This window comes from Narcine bancroftii, chromosome 5, assembly GCF_036971445.1.
Source record: "Narcine bancroftii isolate sNarBan1 chromosome 5, sNarBan1.hap1, whole genome shotgun sequence".
Taxonomy (NCBI): domain Eukaryota; kingdom Metazoa; phylum Chordata; class Chondrichthyes; order Torpediniformes; family Narcinidae; genus Narcine; species Narcine bancroftii.
Window position 1 is genome coordinate 170,290,332 of NC_091473.1, and position 16,005 is coordinate 170,306,336.

Genomic DNA, 16,005 nt, shown 5'->3' on the forward strand with positions numbered 1-16,005 from the left:
TGGAAAAGGCACTCCTCAAATACTCCAACGAGTTGGCATCAATTTCTCCAATTTCTGGTAAACTATCCCCCCACCTTGCCCCATTTCTCCTTCTATCCCCTCATCAGCATTGTGTGTGCTGCTCCAGTTTCCCAGCATCCAGTCTCATTTACCTCTGTGATGTGACAGTTGTACCAGACTTTGGTGAGACAGCATTTGGTGCATTGTGCAAAATTCTGATCACCCTGCGATTGAAAAAATAGCATTCAGAAAGAAAGGGTACAAAAACAATTCACAAGGGTGTGAGTGGGGCTGGAGGGCTTGAGTGGATAGGCTGAGGCTTTTTTTCCCCTGGAGCATAGGAGGCTAAGGGGTGACCTTGTAAATTTAATATAATTGGGGCTTGGATCATAGTCTTTTTCCCCAGGATGAGGGACAAACAAAATTTGAAGGCATCAATTTCAGGTGAGTGGGAAAAGACTTACAAGGGACCCACAGGGCAACTTTCCACACAGGAGACAGATATATGGAATAAGCTGCCAGAGTTCCGAAGTTTAAAAAATATTTCGACAAATGCATGGATGGGAAAGGTTCAGAGGGATGAGGGCCAAAAGCAGGAGAATGGGAGGCAACTTGGTTGTCATGGACAAGTTGGGCCGAATGGTTTGAATCTGTGCTGCAGAAGACTCTGCACATCCAATTTCCCTTGAAAGTAATGGAGCTAAGATTCTGGAATTACGAACTCCTTATTCGACCTGCAATATGCAAATACTGCAATGACCTTGTTGGAACACGATCAAAAAACTCAAACACAGATCATAATTTTTACAATGTTATATCGATGCTCCTGATCAAACAATTTTCATTTTTTTTAAAAAAAGCATTGAACAGGGAGTGAGGAAAAAAAAGGATACTTCCACTCGACTATACTAATGCAAGCCCTTCTGATGGGGTTGTTGAGATTTAAGCAGAAGAGGGCACGGGCCGGCCTGTTATTCACGGTACTGCCTTGCTGCTTCTTGCTCTTGGCAAACTGCTGGCGTTTCCTTTGGGCGGCCGCGCTGCTGGGATCCGTGCTGGAGTTCATGGTTGCGGCAGCTTTCGCTTGCCTGGCAGCTTCAATCGCCGCCTGCCAGGACAGTGCGGCTGGTCTTGGCGGTTGGGAGTTCGACCCGAGACCTCGTCCCTCGCTCGACAGGGCGAGTCTATCGCTGACATAATTTACACCTGTGATTTAAAGACAATTTTTTTTTAAACCCAGAAATCAGGGGTTCTTTTCACATTTAAAACGCGGACAGTACAAGAGGTAGAAATGGGCTAAAACTCATTTTAAATGATGCACAAATACAGGGAAGAAACTCTCTCCAAAATGTCAGATTAGTGAAACACATCGAAAGCTGCAAATAATAACCATAAACCGCTCAACAGCTGGGATCGTCACCCGGTTGTAAATACGCTGTCAGCCAAATTCAGGGAGGTTTCTTTCAGTCTGTAACAAACACGAAGTGTATCTATTTAAACAGAGGATTGCGGCTGTATTTTTTTTTCTGCCGCGCGACGTGTTTCGGTAAATTGCATTTCGGTTGACTGAAATGTGCAATTTCGGTTGACTGAAATGTGCAATTTCCTGAGCCCCCCCCCCTCCCCCCCATTATAATCATGCATCACACTTCAATCTACATCTTTAAACTTTTAAAAGCCAAAATATTGGACTTCCTATCATTCCCCGAAGTCCAATTACGACATTTAAACCAAATCACGTTGCTCCAAAATAATCAAACACCTTTATTCCTCCTTTGCAAGGAGGGTCATTCGCGAAGGGAAATATCTAGATGTATATATATCCCATGCATTAACGAAAATTGAAGTCATTACTCGAGCATCCTCGACTGTGCTCGGGCCATTTACCTTCGTAGGGTTCCCTTAATTCATACATTCTCGCGGCTTCAGTGTGCCATCAAAGAAATGGCTACAGGCGAAATGGCGAGATGCAGCTTCATCCCCCGGCCCCCCATGTTTCGTGAAATGCGGCGTCTGTTCCTCTTCCCCCCGCTGTTCGTCCAACGTCGCCGGAACATCAGGGCCCGCGGCGATGTTGCTTTAGCCGGTCGATTTCATCCGCTCCGCGGCGGGGCGCGGTGGGCACCCACTCGGCTCGTTCGCTGCCTCGCGCCCGCGGTTGCCTTGGATGCTGCCCGCGTGCCTCTGACACGGACCGCTGGCGGAGCTGCGCACTGGGGCTCATTCGCCGAGCCGTCAAGCGATGGAGAGGGAGGGGGGGGGGGGGGGTGTGCGGACTGTGGGCGCGTGAAGCCGGCGCGCGCGGGGAGGGGCGGGGGGGAGCACGTGCGTCATTGTTTACAGGGCGGATGGAGGCGGGCGTGTGTTCTCTGAGCTCTCGAGGGTCGAGTTCAGCCTCATCGAGTCCCCCTGTCGCAAGGGTGACAGACAGCCCGCCCTGTGGACACGGAGTCGGCGACCAAACATCACAGTGCGTCGGCCTACCCACGACACATCGTCCAAGGCACAGCGCAATGATCTTGGGAACGGGCGCCGATGAAGAGGAGGGATGCTGAGAACCGTCACGGTAAGACTTTTATTGCAAGCTGTGGACGTTGTGCAGGGTGAGAGGCTGTTTTTGCCTGTTACTCTCATTCGGATAAAATTATAGCATGACGTGTCACAAGAAAAAAATGGAATGCATGCGTGTGGGAATGAAATAAGCGTTTCAGTTAAGGGGCAGATCAGTAAAATGAACTGGAACCATCAGAAACCAGAATAACATTGACGTCAGGTTTATTGTCAGAGTGCATACAACCCTGAGAGTCTTTTCCCTGTGGGCCAGGCAGAGTTGGAAATGCAAAGAAAACTGTGCACGTGTAAACAAATAAAAATGTAAACAAACTGACTGTGCAATAGAGGGGGGGGGGGGTGAAATTCAATGAAGTGCAAAGGTAATGAGTTTGTTGTTGAGATGGAGGGGTTGCAGCTGTTCCTGAACCTGGTGGGGCAAGTCTGTGGCACCTCCACCTCATCTCTGATGGCAGCAGTGAGAACAGAGCATGTGCTGGTTGGTGTGGTTTCTTGAGGATTGCGCCGAGGGCAGCCTTCCCCGTGGGTGTTCTGAACAGTGGGGAGGGTTTTGTCCTCGGCTGTGTCCACTACCTTTTGCACAGCTTTCCACTCGGGGTATTCGTGTCGCCGTACCAGAATCCCGATGCAGCCAGTCAGCACACTTTGCACCACACATCTGTAGAAATGACACACCAAACCTCCACAAACTCCTGAAAAAGTAGAGGTGCTGATGTGCTTTCTTTACAATGCCATTAGTGTGTTGAATTCAAGAAAGATCCTCCAAGATAGTGACTCCCAAGAACTTAAATTTGCTTACCTTCTCTACCTCTGATCCCCCAATGATCACTGGATTGTACACCTTGTAGCGGCTGCTACACAGATTGAAATTCACAATGACCACGTTGGGGGTTTCAACAAACTGTTTTATTCAAACTTCGTGTGCGTCCCTTTAAAGGTGGCGTGAGCTCCGCACCGCGTCGGCGATGACGTCACCATGCTTGCCTGAGGCATGCACTTTCCCGAAACCCATGCGGCATGGAGGTCCCCCAACGGCGCTATCTCACATCTGCCCCACCAGCGCAGCGGTACAAGTGGGGCCAGTTCACCACGAGGATGTGCGCGGCCATACAACCCCGCCCCCCAGAACTGGCTAATGCATCTCGCCACCTGGGTGGCTGACCTCATCATTTCGGCTGGGCCGTCGCTACCGGTTAGCTAGGGTCCAGCTGTGCCACCTTGAGACGGTCGACTGTGAACAATTCCCCCTTGCCCCTGATGTCCAGGGTGAACGTCTTGCCTGAGCGTTGCAGGAATTTGTAGAGGCCTTTGTAGGGGTGCGGTGTGAGGACTTCACTGGATGAAAATGAAATCAGCTGTGTCCAGCTCCTTGGGGACGCAGGATGGGCGGCTGCCGTGGTGGGACGGTGGTGGGGGGTGCTAATGAGGCAAGATTACTCTGTAAGTCTGCCAGCAAGGTCCGACTCTTGGCTGCGGGGCCGCTGCATGTACTGAAGAACTCCCCAGGTAATGACAGCGGCACGCTGTAAACCAACTCCGCGGATGATACCTGTAGGTCTTCTTTCAGAGCCATTCTGAAGCCGAGCAGGACCCAGAGCAACTGGTCCGCCCAGCTGGGACTGGTGAGGCAAGCCATGAGGGCCGACTTTAGGTGCCGGTGGAAGCGCTCCACTAGTTTGTTCGCTTGGGGATGGTATGCAGTGGTGTGGTGGAGCTTGATCCCCAAGAGGTTCGCCAGCTGTGACCAGAGGGTGGATGTGAACTGGGCATCCTGTCACCGGGACTCCAAACCTGGTGATCTAGTGGGCGAGTAGGTTCCTGGCGCAGGTCTCAACGGACGTGTCAATCAGTGGAATGGCTTCCAGCCACTTGGTTGCGCGGTTGGCCACTGTCAACAAATAGCGGGCATCCCTGGACACCAGTGGGGGCCCATGATGTTGGCCTATATGTGCCCGAACCTCTTAGCTGTGGAGCCGAACTGCTGTACCGGGGCCTTTACATGGCACTGAACCTTAGAGGTCTGACACTGCATGCAGTTCCTCGCCATCTGGGCTACCTGCTTCTTGAGGCCGTGCCACATGAACCGTTCCACCACCATGTGAAATGAGGTCTTGACCAAGGGGTGGGACAAATCAAGGAACCATGCTGAAAGCCTGCGTCCTCCATTGCAGTGGTACTACTGGGCGTGGCAAACCAGTGGAAAAGTCGCAGAGCAGTGAGTTGGGATTGTCCGGCAACTTGACGTCCTGGAGCTGGAGACCTAGGCTGGCGGTGTGGAAAGCTTGTGTATCTGCATCCTCTTTCTGTGTCTGCGCTAGCTGGACATAGTCCAGGCCGGGGGAGAGGCTGTGGATGGTGATCCTTGAGAGCTGCCATGACATTGTCCTTACCCGCTCGGTGTCGGATGTCGGTGGTGAACTCCAATACATAGGACAGATACTGCTGTTGGCGCGCCAACTAGAGTTCCCTGTTGAAGGCATTGTACTTCAGTTCCGGGGGGGGGCAGAAGTGCCTGCTGAAGAAGGCGAGCAGGTGCCACTGGCTGTTGACTGATTGCTCCAGGGCGCCACCGACAGCTCGAGCCAAGGCATCCACCAAGAACACAGTGTGGACGTCTGGCTGTGGGTGGGCTAGTAGGGTGGCTCTCGCCAGTGTGTCTTTCATCGCAATGAAAGCGTTCTCCACCTCTTCTGTCTGTTCCGGGGCTTTGTTCTTCGTGGCGATCAGTGTGAACAACGGCCGCATGATGCAAGCCACCCCCAGGATGATCCGGTGATAGAAGTTGACCATGTTGATGAATTCCTGTTGGCCCTTGAGGGTGTCGGGCTTCGGGAACTGGCGTCTGGCTGCGACCTTCTCGGGTGCCGGGGCGGCTCCATTCGCCGAGATGGTATGGCCCAAGAACTGCAGGGACTGCTTACTGAACTGGCACTTGGCCACGTTGACTATGAGGCAATGTAGCAGCTGCTACACAGATTGAAACTCACAACAACCACGTTGAGGGTTTCAACGAACTGTTTTATTCAAACTTTGCGCGTGTCCCTTTAGGGGTGGCATGAGCTCCGCGTCAGCAGTGACGTCACCACGTTTGCCTGAGGTGTGCGCTTTGCCCAAACCCACGTGACACGGAGGTCCCCTGATGGCGCCCTCTTCTCGTGGTTGCCCCGCTGGCGCAGCGGTACAAGCGGGGCTGGTTTGCCACGAGGATGTGCACCGTCACAACCTATGGTTTTCCCTTCCTGAAGTCAACAATCAGCTCCTTGCTTTTCATGACATTGTGTCCAGAAGGAAATCATCAACTTTGATCTACCATTAGTCACTAAGCTCTCGCAATGCTCCCACATCCACCACACCACTTCTGAATTTGAAGGCGGAAGATATGTTGCTATAATTTTTGAAAGACTGCGAAGTTTCTAATGTCATAAATGTTGATGAAGACTTCCTTCACTGTGAGCAATTATTTTGGCAAAAGCCATTAACATCCAGGTTTTTGCTCTACATCAGAAGTGGTGCTCTCCAAGGTCTCTTTCTTTGCATCAGCTTGAAAATATTGACCTTTATACTGCCCGAAGAATTGGTTATTTTTCTTTACCTTCTATGGACAGTGCTTGGGCTGCTAAGTTTCCTCCAGCATTTTTGTGTATTTACCACAATCACAGAAACTGCAGACTTTCTTGTTTCACAACCTTTGCCGTGGCATAGTTGTGAGTTGCCTTTGGTGGAACTTTGTGAAACATGAAGTACTGATTCCCTTGCAAAATATATTTCCCATTTTTGGATGTTGAGTAAATAAATTCGGTGTCTAAAGCTTGTTGAATGATAGCCTTAATCTGCCTGTATTATGATAATCCATCCCTATAGCTTAATGTACACCAATCTTTTCCCTGGAGTTTATCTGGAATGGTGACCAGAATCATAACCACTTGACCTTGATGACAGTTTGGCCAACCACCTGCCTGAGATGTCCACAGACAATAGAAGTGAATCCCAAGATAAATGTTGATTGAGATTTAACCTTGCACTGCAAGGATGCTTATTGCAATTTCTATCCATTTGTTTCAATTATTTCTCAACTGCTATCTTTTAATTGTTTATCTTACTGCTGATTTTGGGACCTAGCTGCCATACAGCATGGCACAGTCCCTTTGGCCCAGCTTGTTATTGCCAATGAAGTTAGCACATCTAAGCTTGTCTCATTCGTTTGCATTTGTTCCATAGCCTTCAAAATTCCTTCTGTCCAAATGCCTTTTGAAATCGTGACTATACCAATTCTTCCTCTGCCAGCTTTTCCAGCTATGGACCACCCTCTAAATGAAAAGAATGCCTCTTAGTTCCCTCTTAAATCTCTCCCTTTAACCTTATTTCAAGAGTTGTTGACCTTGGGGGAAAAAGACTGGGTATTCATTTTATCTATTTCTTTCTTTCTTTGGCTTGGCTTCGCGGACGAAGATTTATGGAGGGGGTAAAAAAGTCCACGTCAGCTGCAGGCTCGTTTGTGGCTGACCAGTCCAATGCGGGACAGGCAGACACGATTGCAGCGGTTGCAAGGGAAAATTGGTTGGTTGGGGTTGGGTGTTGGGTTTTTCCTCCTTTGCCTTTTGTCAGTGAGGTGGGCTCTGCGGTCTTCTTCAAAGGAGGCTGCTGCCCGCCAAACTGTGAGGCGCCAAGATGCACGGTTTGAGGCGTTATCAGCCCACTGGCGGTGGTCAATGTGGCAGGCACTGAGATTTCTTTAGGCAGTCCTTGTACCTTTTCTTTGGTGCACCTCTGTCACGGTGGCCAGTGGAGAGCTCGCCATATAATACGATCTTGGGAAGGCGATGGTCCTCCATTCTGGAGACGTGACCCATCCAGCGCAGCTGGATCTTCAGCAGCGTGGACTCGATGCTGTCGACCTCTGCCATCTCGAGTACCTCGACGTTAGGGGTGTGAGCGCTCCAATGGATGTTGAGGATGGAGCGGAGACAACGCTGGTGGAAGCGTTCTAGGAGCCGTAGGTGGTGCCGGTAGAGGACCCATGATTCGGAGCCGAACAGGAGTGTGGGTATGACAACGGCTCTGTATACGCTTATCTTTGTGAGGTTTTTCAGTTGGTTGTTTTTCCAGACTTTTGTGTAGTCTTTACGATTTTGTGCATTCTATAAGGTCATTTCTCAGTGTCTGACATTACAGAAAATAAATCTGTGCTCTGTAGCTCCCTACACATTAATATAGCAGCTACACCTCAAAAATAAGAATTCACTTGCAAAGTGCTTTCTGATGTTATGAGGTTATTAAATGTTACTTAATGTAATTCTATACTAATGCAAATCCTTCTATATCTGGTGATTAAAGCAGACTATAACAATCCAAATGGATTGTAGCTTTTAGAGCTACTTTGTGAATGGTACTAGCTTAAAGAACTAATGTATCAAGTACACAATGTGTAAATTAATATTTTCACTACTTTACTGTTTAATTTTGAGCATTTAATTTTAACAACTTTTTCACTAGTTTAGATTTATGAAACCATGTAAACACTTACCAGATTTGTAAATGCAGATGAAGCGTGTGCAGGCAACCTCCCATGATACATGCATCAGAATGCTCTTTATTGATTACAGTTCAGTTTTCAAGTCAATTATCTCCTCAAAACTGATCAGCAAACTGCAACACCCGTGTGCCGTGTCTGGGTGGCGGTGGGGATGTGAAGGAGTCCAACTGGGGCCAGACGCGGGGAAGTAGACCATGCGTTGACTGCTGGGGGTTGTGAGGTGCGTTGACAAACTCACCGAGTAAGGCAAGCGGTGCACCGTAGACCTGCTTGGCTGATAACACCTGTTGGTCTTATTTGGGTGTCGTGCAGATGCCCAGGAGCACCCAAGGTAGCTTGTCCACCCAGTCGGGGCCGGTGAGGCGGGCCATAAGTGCCGACTTAAGGTGGAGATGCAATTGCTTGACTAGCCCATTGGCCTGTGGGTGATAGGCTGTGGTGTGATAAAGCTTGATCCCCAGCCTGTTGGTGAGCTGTGCCCAGAGCGCAGAGGTGAACTGGGTGCCCCGATCACTGGTGAAGTAGTTCGGGACGCCGAACTGGGAAACCCAACCGTTCAAAAGTGCACAGGTGCATGAGTCCTTGGAGGCATCTGGCATTGGGATCGCCTCGGGCCAACAAGTGGTGCAGTCTACCACTGTGAAACGGGAACAGTTAACTCGGGAAACGGATAAGGGTCCGACGATGTCCACATGGATGTGGCTGACCCGTTCCCGGACGTGCTTGAAATCTTTTGTGGGCACTCTGGTGTGCCTGTGTATCTTGTAAAGCTGGCAATGGGTGCAGGTTCTGGCCCAGTCTACAATATGCTTCCGAAGCCCATGCCAGATGAAACGTTCTGCCACCATACGGACTGTGGACCTGATGGAAGGGTGGAAAAGGACATGGACTTGCCTGCACCACTGCTGGGGAACCACTGGTCGTGGGGTGCCAATGAAGAGATTGCATAGGACAGTGCCCTCACCATAAGGAGTCGGGAGGTCCTGGAACCACAGGCCCATGATGGCAGTCCTGAAGGCCTGCGTCTCCTCATCAGACTTCTGGTCACAGGCGAGCTGGTCAAAGTAGAGGCCGGGTGTCAGCGCGCAAATGGCCGGTCGTGAGAGTGCATTGGTGACCATGTTGTCTTTCCCTGCCTTGAGCCGAATGTCGGTGGCAAACTCCGACACGATGGAGAGGTGAGGCTGTTGGTAGGCCGACCAGGGATCTCTTGCCATAGCAAGCATCTGAGTGAGGGGTTTGTGGTCAGTAAAAATAGTGAAAGGCCTCCCCTCCAAGAAATAGTGGAAATGACGCACTGCCAGGTACATGCCCAGCAACTCACGATCGAAAGCACTATACTTGCGGGCCAAGAAGTCGGCTAAAGAATACCAGTGGTTTCCACTGTTCGTTCACCTGCTGCTCCAGGACAGCGCCTACATCTGTGTCAGAGGCATCGACGGAGAGCACCATATGCAGGTCAGTGCATGGGTGGACGAGCAGAGTAGCCTTCACAAGGGCATCTTTCGTGGCTTCGAATGCCCTGCTGGCCTCTGGAGTCCAGATGAGCGTCTTGTCTTTGGCTGCGAAGAGGGTGAAGAGCGGCTGCATGATGCGCTCAGCGCCTGGAGTGAAGCGGTTATAGAAATTGACCATACTCACGAACTCCTGTAGCCCCTTGAGGTTGTCCGGGCGTGGGAATTCCCTGACTGCAGCCACCTTCGTAGTGGCAGGTGTAGCTCCTTCGGCCGTGATCGTATTGCCCGGGAACTGCATGCACTCTTTCCCGAACTGGCATTTGGCCAAATTGATTGTTAGGCCGAAGTCGACCAGTCGGGAGAAGGGGGTGCGCAGGTGATATTTGTGTTGTGCCTGGTCTCTGCTGGCGACAAGGATGTCGTCCAGGTAAATGAATATGAAATTCAAATCCTTGCCCACTATGTCCATGAGGCACTGGAAGGTATGGGTGGCATTCTTGAGCCCAAACAGCATGCGTAGGAACTCTAACAAGCCGAAGGGGGTGATGATGGCCATTTTGGGTATGTCCTCAGGGTGCACCGGGATTTGGTGATACCCGCGCACCAGGTCAACCTTGGAGAATTCCCTCGCGCTATGCAGGTTGGCTGTAAAGTCCTGGATGTGAGGGATGGGGTAATGGTCAGGTACTGCCGCGTCATTAAGCCATTGATAATCTCCACAGGGGTGCCAGCCATTGGAGGCTTTCAGGACCAGGTGGAGTGCTGAGGCCCAAGGACTTTCAGAGCGTTAAATGATCCCCAGCTCCTGCAGATGCGAGAACTTTTCCTTCACCATCTGGAGCTTATCCAGCGGGAGCCAGCGTGCCTTGGCACAGAACGGCAGGCCTTGGGTGGGGATGTAATGAAACACCCCGTGGCGTGGTGAGGGATGGGAACTCATCCAGGATACACTGGAACTCATCCTTGGGTGTGTTGACAGTCGCCATCTGCGGCTGCTCTGTGCAGGAGGCGTTGAGGTGAACGATTAGAAGGTACATGTATCTACCAGTCACCTACCTCGAATGTCGACCAGGAGTCCGTGGGCGAGAAGGAAGTCGACACCCAGGATGGCGGTTGGGAGAGACGAAATGGTGAACCTCCACAAGAACTTCCACTGGCCGATCTGGAAGTGGATGGTCTTGCCTCCATATGTTCGGATCTCCGTCGAATTTGCTGCACGGAAGGGAGGTCCTCGAGGTTGGTTCCGGGACTCCATGGCTGTGGCCAGGATGACGCTGATCTGGGCCCTCATGTCGACGAGGAAGTGTCAGTCGTTGACTGAATCCTGCAGGTAGAGAAGGCTGTGTTTTAGGCCAGCCACTGCAGCCATTAACAGCGATCGGCCTGCTCGTTTCCCTGGAATGAGCAGGGCTGACGACACTTCTGAGTCTTGGCTCCCTAGCTCTGGTGGAAGAAGCAGAGGCCTGAAGTGCATGGCTTGCTTCTGGCTATGCTCTTTGAGGTCCCTGCTGGGTCCGGGTGTTCCACCGCAGCGCTAGAGGAAGGCTTGGTCTGGTCATGCCCGTGACTCGTAACCTGCTGGACTGCTTAGCCCTCCAGGAATCATTCGAGCCATAGCTCCTGAGCCTTTTGAGCTACCTTCCTAGGGTCAATGAAGCTCTCCTGGGACAGTAACAGCCGGGTGTCTTCTGGCAGATTGTCAAGGAAAATGCATTCGAAGAGTGGGCAGTCGTTGTGATCACCCATGAGTGCAAGTATCTCGTCCATCAACTCGATTGGAGTTCTGTGCCCCAGCATCCGAACAGCACGCTGGCACTTGGAGAGACCGAGGGAGCCAGTGAGCACCCGCTTGATGGTCCTGTACTTATCTTCCGCAGGTGGGTGCTGAACGAGGTGCAGCACTTGTTTGGTGGTGGCCTGGTTAGGGGGGACGACCACATGGTAAAACTTGGTCGAATCCGGTGAAACTGAGCCTCTGCGTGGCTGTACCAGGTCTCCGTCTCCTGAACCCAGAAGTCAGGAAACTTGATGGCTATAGCGTTGATCGAAGGGTCGTTCATGTCGGGTTCAAAGACGTTTGAACCTGTCGGGGTCACCAATTGTAGTGGCGGCTACACTGCTCTACTGAAGGATCACGCAACTAGATGGGTTGAGTTCAGTGAGCAAAACTGATTTATTGCAGGCTGCCTGGCTGGTCTTATACTCCCACCCCGGACCTGGCTGAGAACTGCGCTGGGGAGCCCCAATGTCACCGGGGCATCACGTGGGTCGCCAATCGAGCCCAGTGCCGAGGTCATGAGGAAACCCCTGATGGTGCTATTTTTGCCGGCTGCCAAAACAATGGCCCAATTGAGTTGGAAGGCAGAAAAGTACTATTCTTTCAAGACTTAAATGCAAACTTAGTTAAACAAACAAAGGAACTTGATGGCATTAAAAGACAATTGAGAACACAGAATATAAAGTGCTCGACGCTATACCCAGCGACGCTAAGGATTGATGTGTCAGAGGGACCCTGAAGATTTTATAAATCCCCAAAGGAGGAAGAGAAATTTCTACCAGAACTATGAAGGGGACCCAAGAATGGACTCCAGAAAGAAGAGCTGAAAAAAGACATAGTGAATTGTAAATGTTATAGTCTGAATAGAAATACAAAAAGAGTCCTATTTTGAATTGTTTTAAGCAGTTAACTAAAGTCACATGGAAATGCATATAGGAGAGCTCGAAAAGGGTTAATTTTGAGGGAAATAACAGCAAGGCAGATACTCCAATTTAAGGGGATTAATGGCGCTGGAGAAGGAGCGTTTTTAACAAAAAGTTAAGTGGAAGGGTTCTTTGTCAGATGATACCGCGAGTTTTTTTTCATGGGTTTCTGGGTTTTCCTGTCTATGTCACCATCAGAGTTGGAGCATTTTAAATGTATTTGTAAAATGGAAAAACCACTGTAGTGTATGGATAATCAAAAGGGTCAAATTATAGAGCTGGATATGTATAACTATGAAAATGAGTAAAATGTTAAAATTAATTAGTTATACATAATATTAACAGTTTAAACCACACATAAAAAGGAAGAGAGTCTTGGCGCACTTTTAAAAAATTAAAGGCAGTTATAGTTTTCCTACAGGAAACACACCTTACAAAATTGAACATAATCAATTAAAAATAGATTGGGGGGGGACAAGTTATATCCTCTTTTAAATCCAAAGTGAGGAGGGTGTAGCAATTTTAATTAATAAAAATATATTGGTGTTGGTTGAAGACACATTCATTGATCCAACGGGAAGGTTTGTAATGGCACATTGTTAAATATATGCAGAATCCTGGATGCTTATTAATATTTATGCTCCAAATGTTGTTGATAAATCCTGTATACAGAACGTATTTTTAAAAACAGTAGAAGGAAGACAAAATATTCTGGTTGGGGGAGATTTTAAATTTTGTTTAGATTCCATCCTTGATAAATCAGCAAAGATTTAGTGTTAAAGGCAAAAGCTGCATACGTTACTTTATCTTTAATGAAGGATTTAAAACTGAAAGATGTATGAAGTCAGTCACACCCCAGGGCGAGAGGTTATTCATTCGACTCAAAAGTTCACAATTCTTATACGAGAATTGATCTTTTTATATTGTCTGCACAATTGAAAAGCAAAGTGGTTGAAATGGAATACCTGACCAAATTATTGTCTGACTTTAGCAATGACAATGTCAGAAAGGCAAGAGAGTCCTGATAGGTGGCGTCTTAATCCCACACTGTTGAGGACAGATTTCTGTACTATCATTAGGGGTCAAATAGAATTGTTTTTTGAAACAAATCGACTCTCTACTAATGATAGTTTATTAATATGGAATACTCTCAAGGCTTATTTAAGAGGACAGATAATTTCATATACCAAAAGAAAATAAAGAAGGAACATATGATAGAGGCCAATGGTCTGGAAAAAGGAATCACAGAGTAGGAAAAAGAATACCAGAGAACAGGTTCAAAATATAAATACAAAATTTTAGAAAATAAGAAATTGGAATATAATACATGATAAACATATAAAACAGAAAAAAAATATTTTAATATCAAAGCAGAAGCATTACAAATTGGGAGATGGAGCACATAAAGTTTTGTCATGGCAATTAAAGGCAGAGGAGACATCAAGGATGATCAATGCAATTCAAATGGAGCCTGACAAATAAGAAGGAAATCAATGAAACGTATTAAAAAAAAAATTATACAAAACTGAATTGCTGGGGGATTCTGATGAGGTAGATGAATTTCTCTCAGCGATTGAGCTGCCAAAATTGGAAAATAGAAATGTATGCCCCCTTTACAAGAGAGGAGATTGAAAAAGTCCTGAATACTTTACAGTCAAAAAAATCATTGGGTGAAGATGTTTTCCCACCCAAATTTTACAGAAAATTTAAGGATCTTTTGATACCTCTTATTATAGATGTGTTAGACAGGGCAGTAGAGATGCAGTCTCTCCCAGAATCCTTCTCAACAGCTATTATTATGGTGCAACCAAAAAAAAACAGAGATCTGCTAAAACCATCCTATTATAGACCTATTTCTTTTTTAAATATAGATTACAAGATTTTGGCCATGCACCAGCTAATAGACAAGGGCAATATCGACCTAAATTGATAAATCCGGATCAGGTAGGCTTTGTTAAAAAAAGACACTCTGCAGACAGTTTGGGCAGACTTTTATATAATTAATTTGGCTGTCTAAAGTGAACCCAAGTTTAACCGTATGTCTAGATGCAGGAAAGGCATTTGACAGAAAGTGAAAGTGAATAAGAAAATAGAATGAAGAAGAAAAAGAAAGAAAGAGGAACTGTCGGGGTCTGGAATCCAATTCAGAAGGTCCAACACTCTTACCTAAATCTCAAATGTAGGGAAAAAAAAGATAGAAAATTCAAAAATGGAATTTGTCTTAAGGATTCAACCCTACATTGTGAAAATATGCCTGTCATACCTGCAAAACATGCTATACTTCTTCCTTAAATTATAAGTAATTTTCTCCATGGGGAACACAACTATGCACTTCAGCATTCCATCGGGCTATGTCCAGAAGGGAATCAGACTTCCAGGTAACTGCAATACATTTCCTGGCCACTGCCAATGCAACTTTAAGAGATTCTAATTGGTACTCAGAGAGCCTCATTTTAGGTCTGATGTCCACAATATTTCCTAGGAGAAACAATTCTGGACTTTGTGACAATTGCTTCCCAATAATCTGATTTAGTAAAATTCTTAAATTTTCCCCAAAAGGGTTTCAGTTTAGAGCATAACAAAGTGGAATGTAAAAAAGTATCTTTCTTCCCCGCATCTCAAACATATATCGGGTATATTAGAATTTAATTATGCAACTTCTGCAGGGTAAGATATAGCTGATGCATTAATTGTATTAGTCATGCAATCGTAACAAAAATCAGACCAGGTCTTATCACCGATACTAATATTCAAGTGTGATTCTCATCCTTGTTTTGATTTCTTTAACTCCCACTTAGGAATGCTCAATTGAAGTAAAAAATACATTTCTGATGTAAATTTCTTTGTGAACCCCTTTTGAACCAGAATCTCGATTTCACAGCATTCATGGTTGGTCCTAATTCATCTCTGAAAAAAAACTCTTAATTGAAAGTAACAGATTGTATTATTTTGAATATTGTATATACTTTTTTTAAAGTGTTCAAATGGCATAAATTGCCCTTGTACATAACACTCTTCCACATACCTGATCCCTTTGTGGGACCAGGCATGCAGAATTAAATTATCCATTGTTAAAGGAATTAATCCATTTTGAATCAAGGGCATTTTTAGACGGGTTTTTTTCTTGATCCAATTTTTGTTCAATTTGTGCCAAATATTCAGAATATGCTTTAGGAAATGGTGCCTCCTTTGCAGCAGAAATAGATTTAATATCCCATTTGTCTATTATAACTTGTGCTCCTCTTTCGCTGAGTTTGTGCAGTTCAATTTCCACCCATGAAGGCTTGACTTTTCTGTCAAAGAAGGAAGTGACACATTTCAACCATGAATGCTGTGAAATCGAGATTCTTGTTCAAAAGGGGATCACAAAGAAATTTACATCAGAAATGTAAATTACATCAGTAATATTTAAAATTTGGGAGTTGTAAACCTCCCATATGATATTTCCAAGTTTATTTTTCCATGGAGATTCTGGCTGGCTGACCTTTCCAAAGAAACATCCTAATTAACTTATTCAAGTTTTGAAATAATTTCTGCGGTAATGGTATTGGAGAGAGTCTGGAAAATGAATTGTACACATGGGAATATGTTCATTTTGATACAGTTCATTGTTATTGGAAGAGTTACCCATTTATTTAAATCTTCTTCAACTTTCTTAAGCAAGAGGAGGAAGTTCAATTTATACATTTTTAAAATCATTATCTACTTTAATTCCCGAGTATTTGAGCCCATTTTTCGGCAGTC

The 16,005-nt window shown here is 46.8% G+C and overlaps 2 protein-coding genes across 13 annotated transcripts in view; one reads left to right on the plus strand and one right to left on the minus strand.

Annotated features, from left to right (window-relative positions):
- The window catches only part of LOC138764176 (voltage-dependent L-type calcium channel subunit alpha-1D-like), a 427,400-nt gene extending 423,941 nt beyond the window's left edge, over positions 1-3,459 (minus strand). For 9 of the 10 annotated variants that reach the window (XM_069939725.1, XM_069939713.1, XM_069939714.1 and 6 more), the window contains exons 1-2: positions 1,888-2,235; positions 894-1,206 (exon numbers count right to left, since the gene is read on the minus strand). In XM_069939725.1, coding sequence (XP_069795826.1) covers positions 894-1,206; positions 1,888-1,915 — 341 coding nt within the window. In that variant the 5' untranslated portion in view covers positions 1,916-2,235. Of the gene's footprint in view, positions 1-893; positions 1,207-1,887; positions 2,236-3,370 lie in introns of those variants that run through there. The other variant, XM_069939715.1, reaches the window with a different exon arrangement.
- The window catches only part of dcp1a (decapping mRNA 1A), a 147,266-nt gene continuing 133,596 nt past the window's right edge, over positions 2,336-16,005 (plus strand). For all 3 annotated transcript variants that reach the window (XM_069939730.1, XM_069939732.1, XM_069939729.1), the window contains exon 1: positions 2,336-2,566. Coding sequence is in view for 1 of the 3 variants with exons in the window: in XM_069939729.1 (XP_069795830.1) it covers positions 2,549-2,566 (18 nt within the window). In the remaining 2 variants the exon portion in view is untranslated. The remainder of the gene's footprint in view (positions 2,567-16,005) is intronic.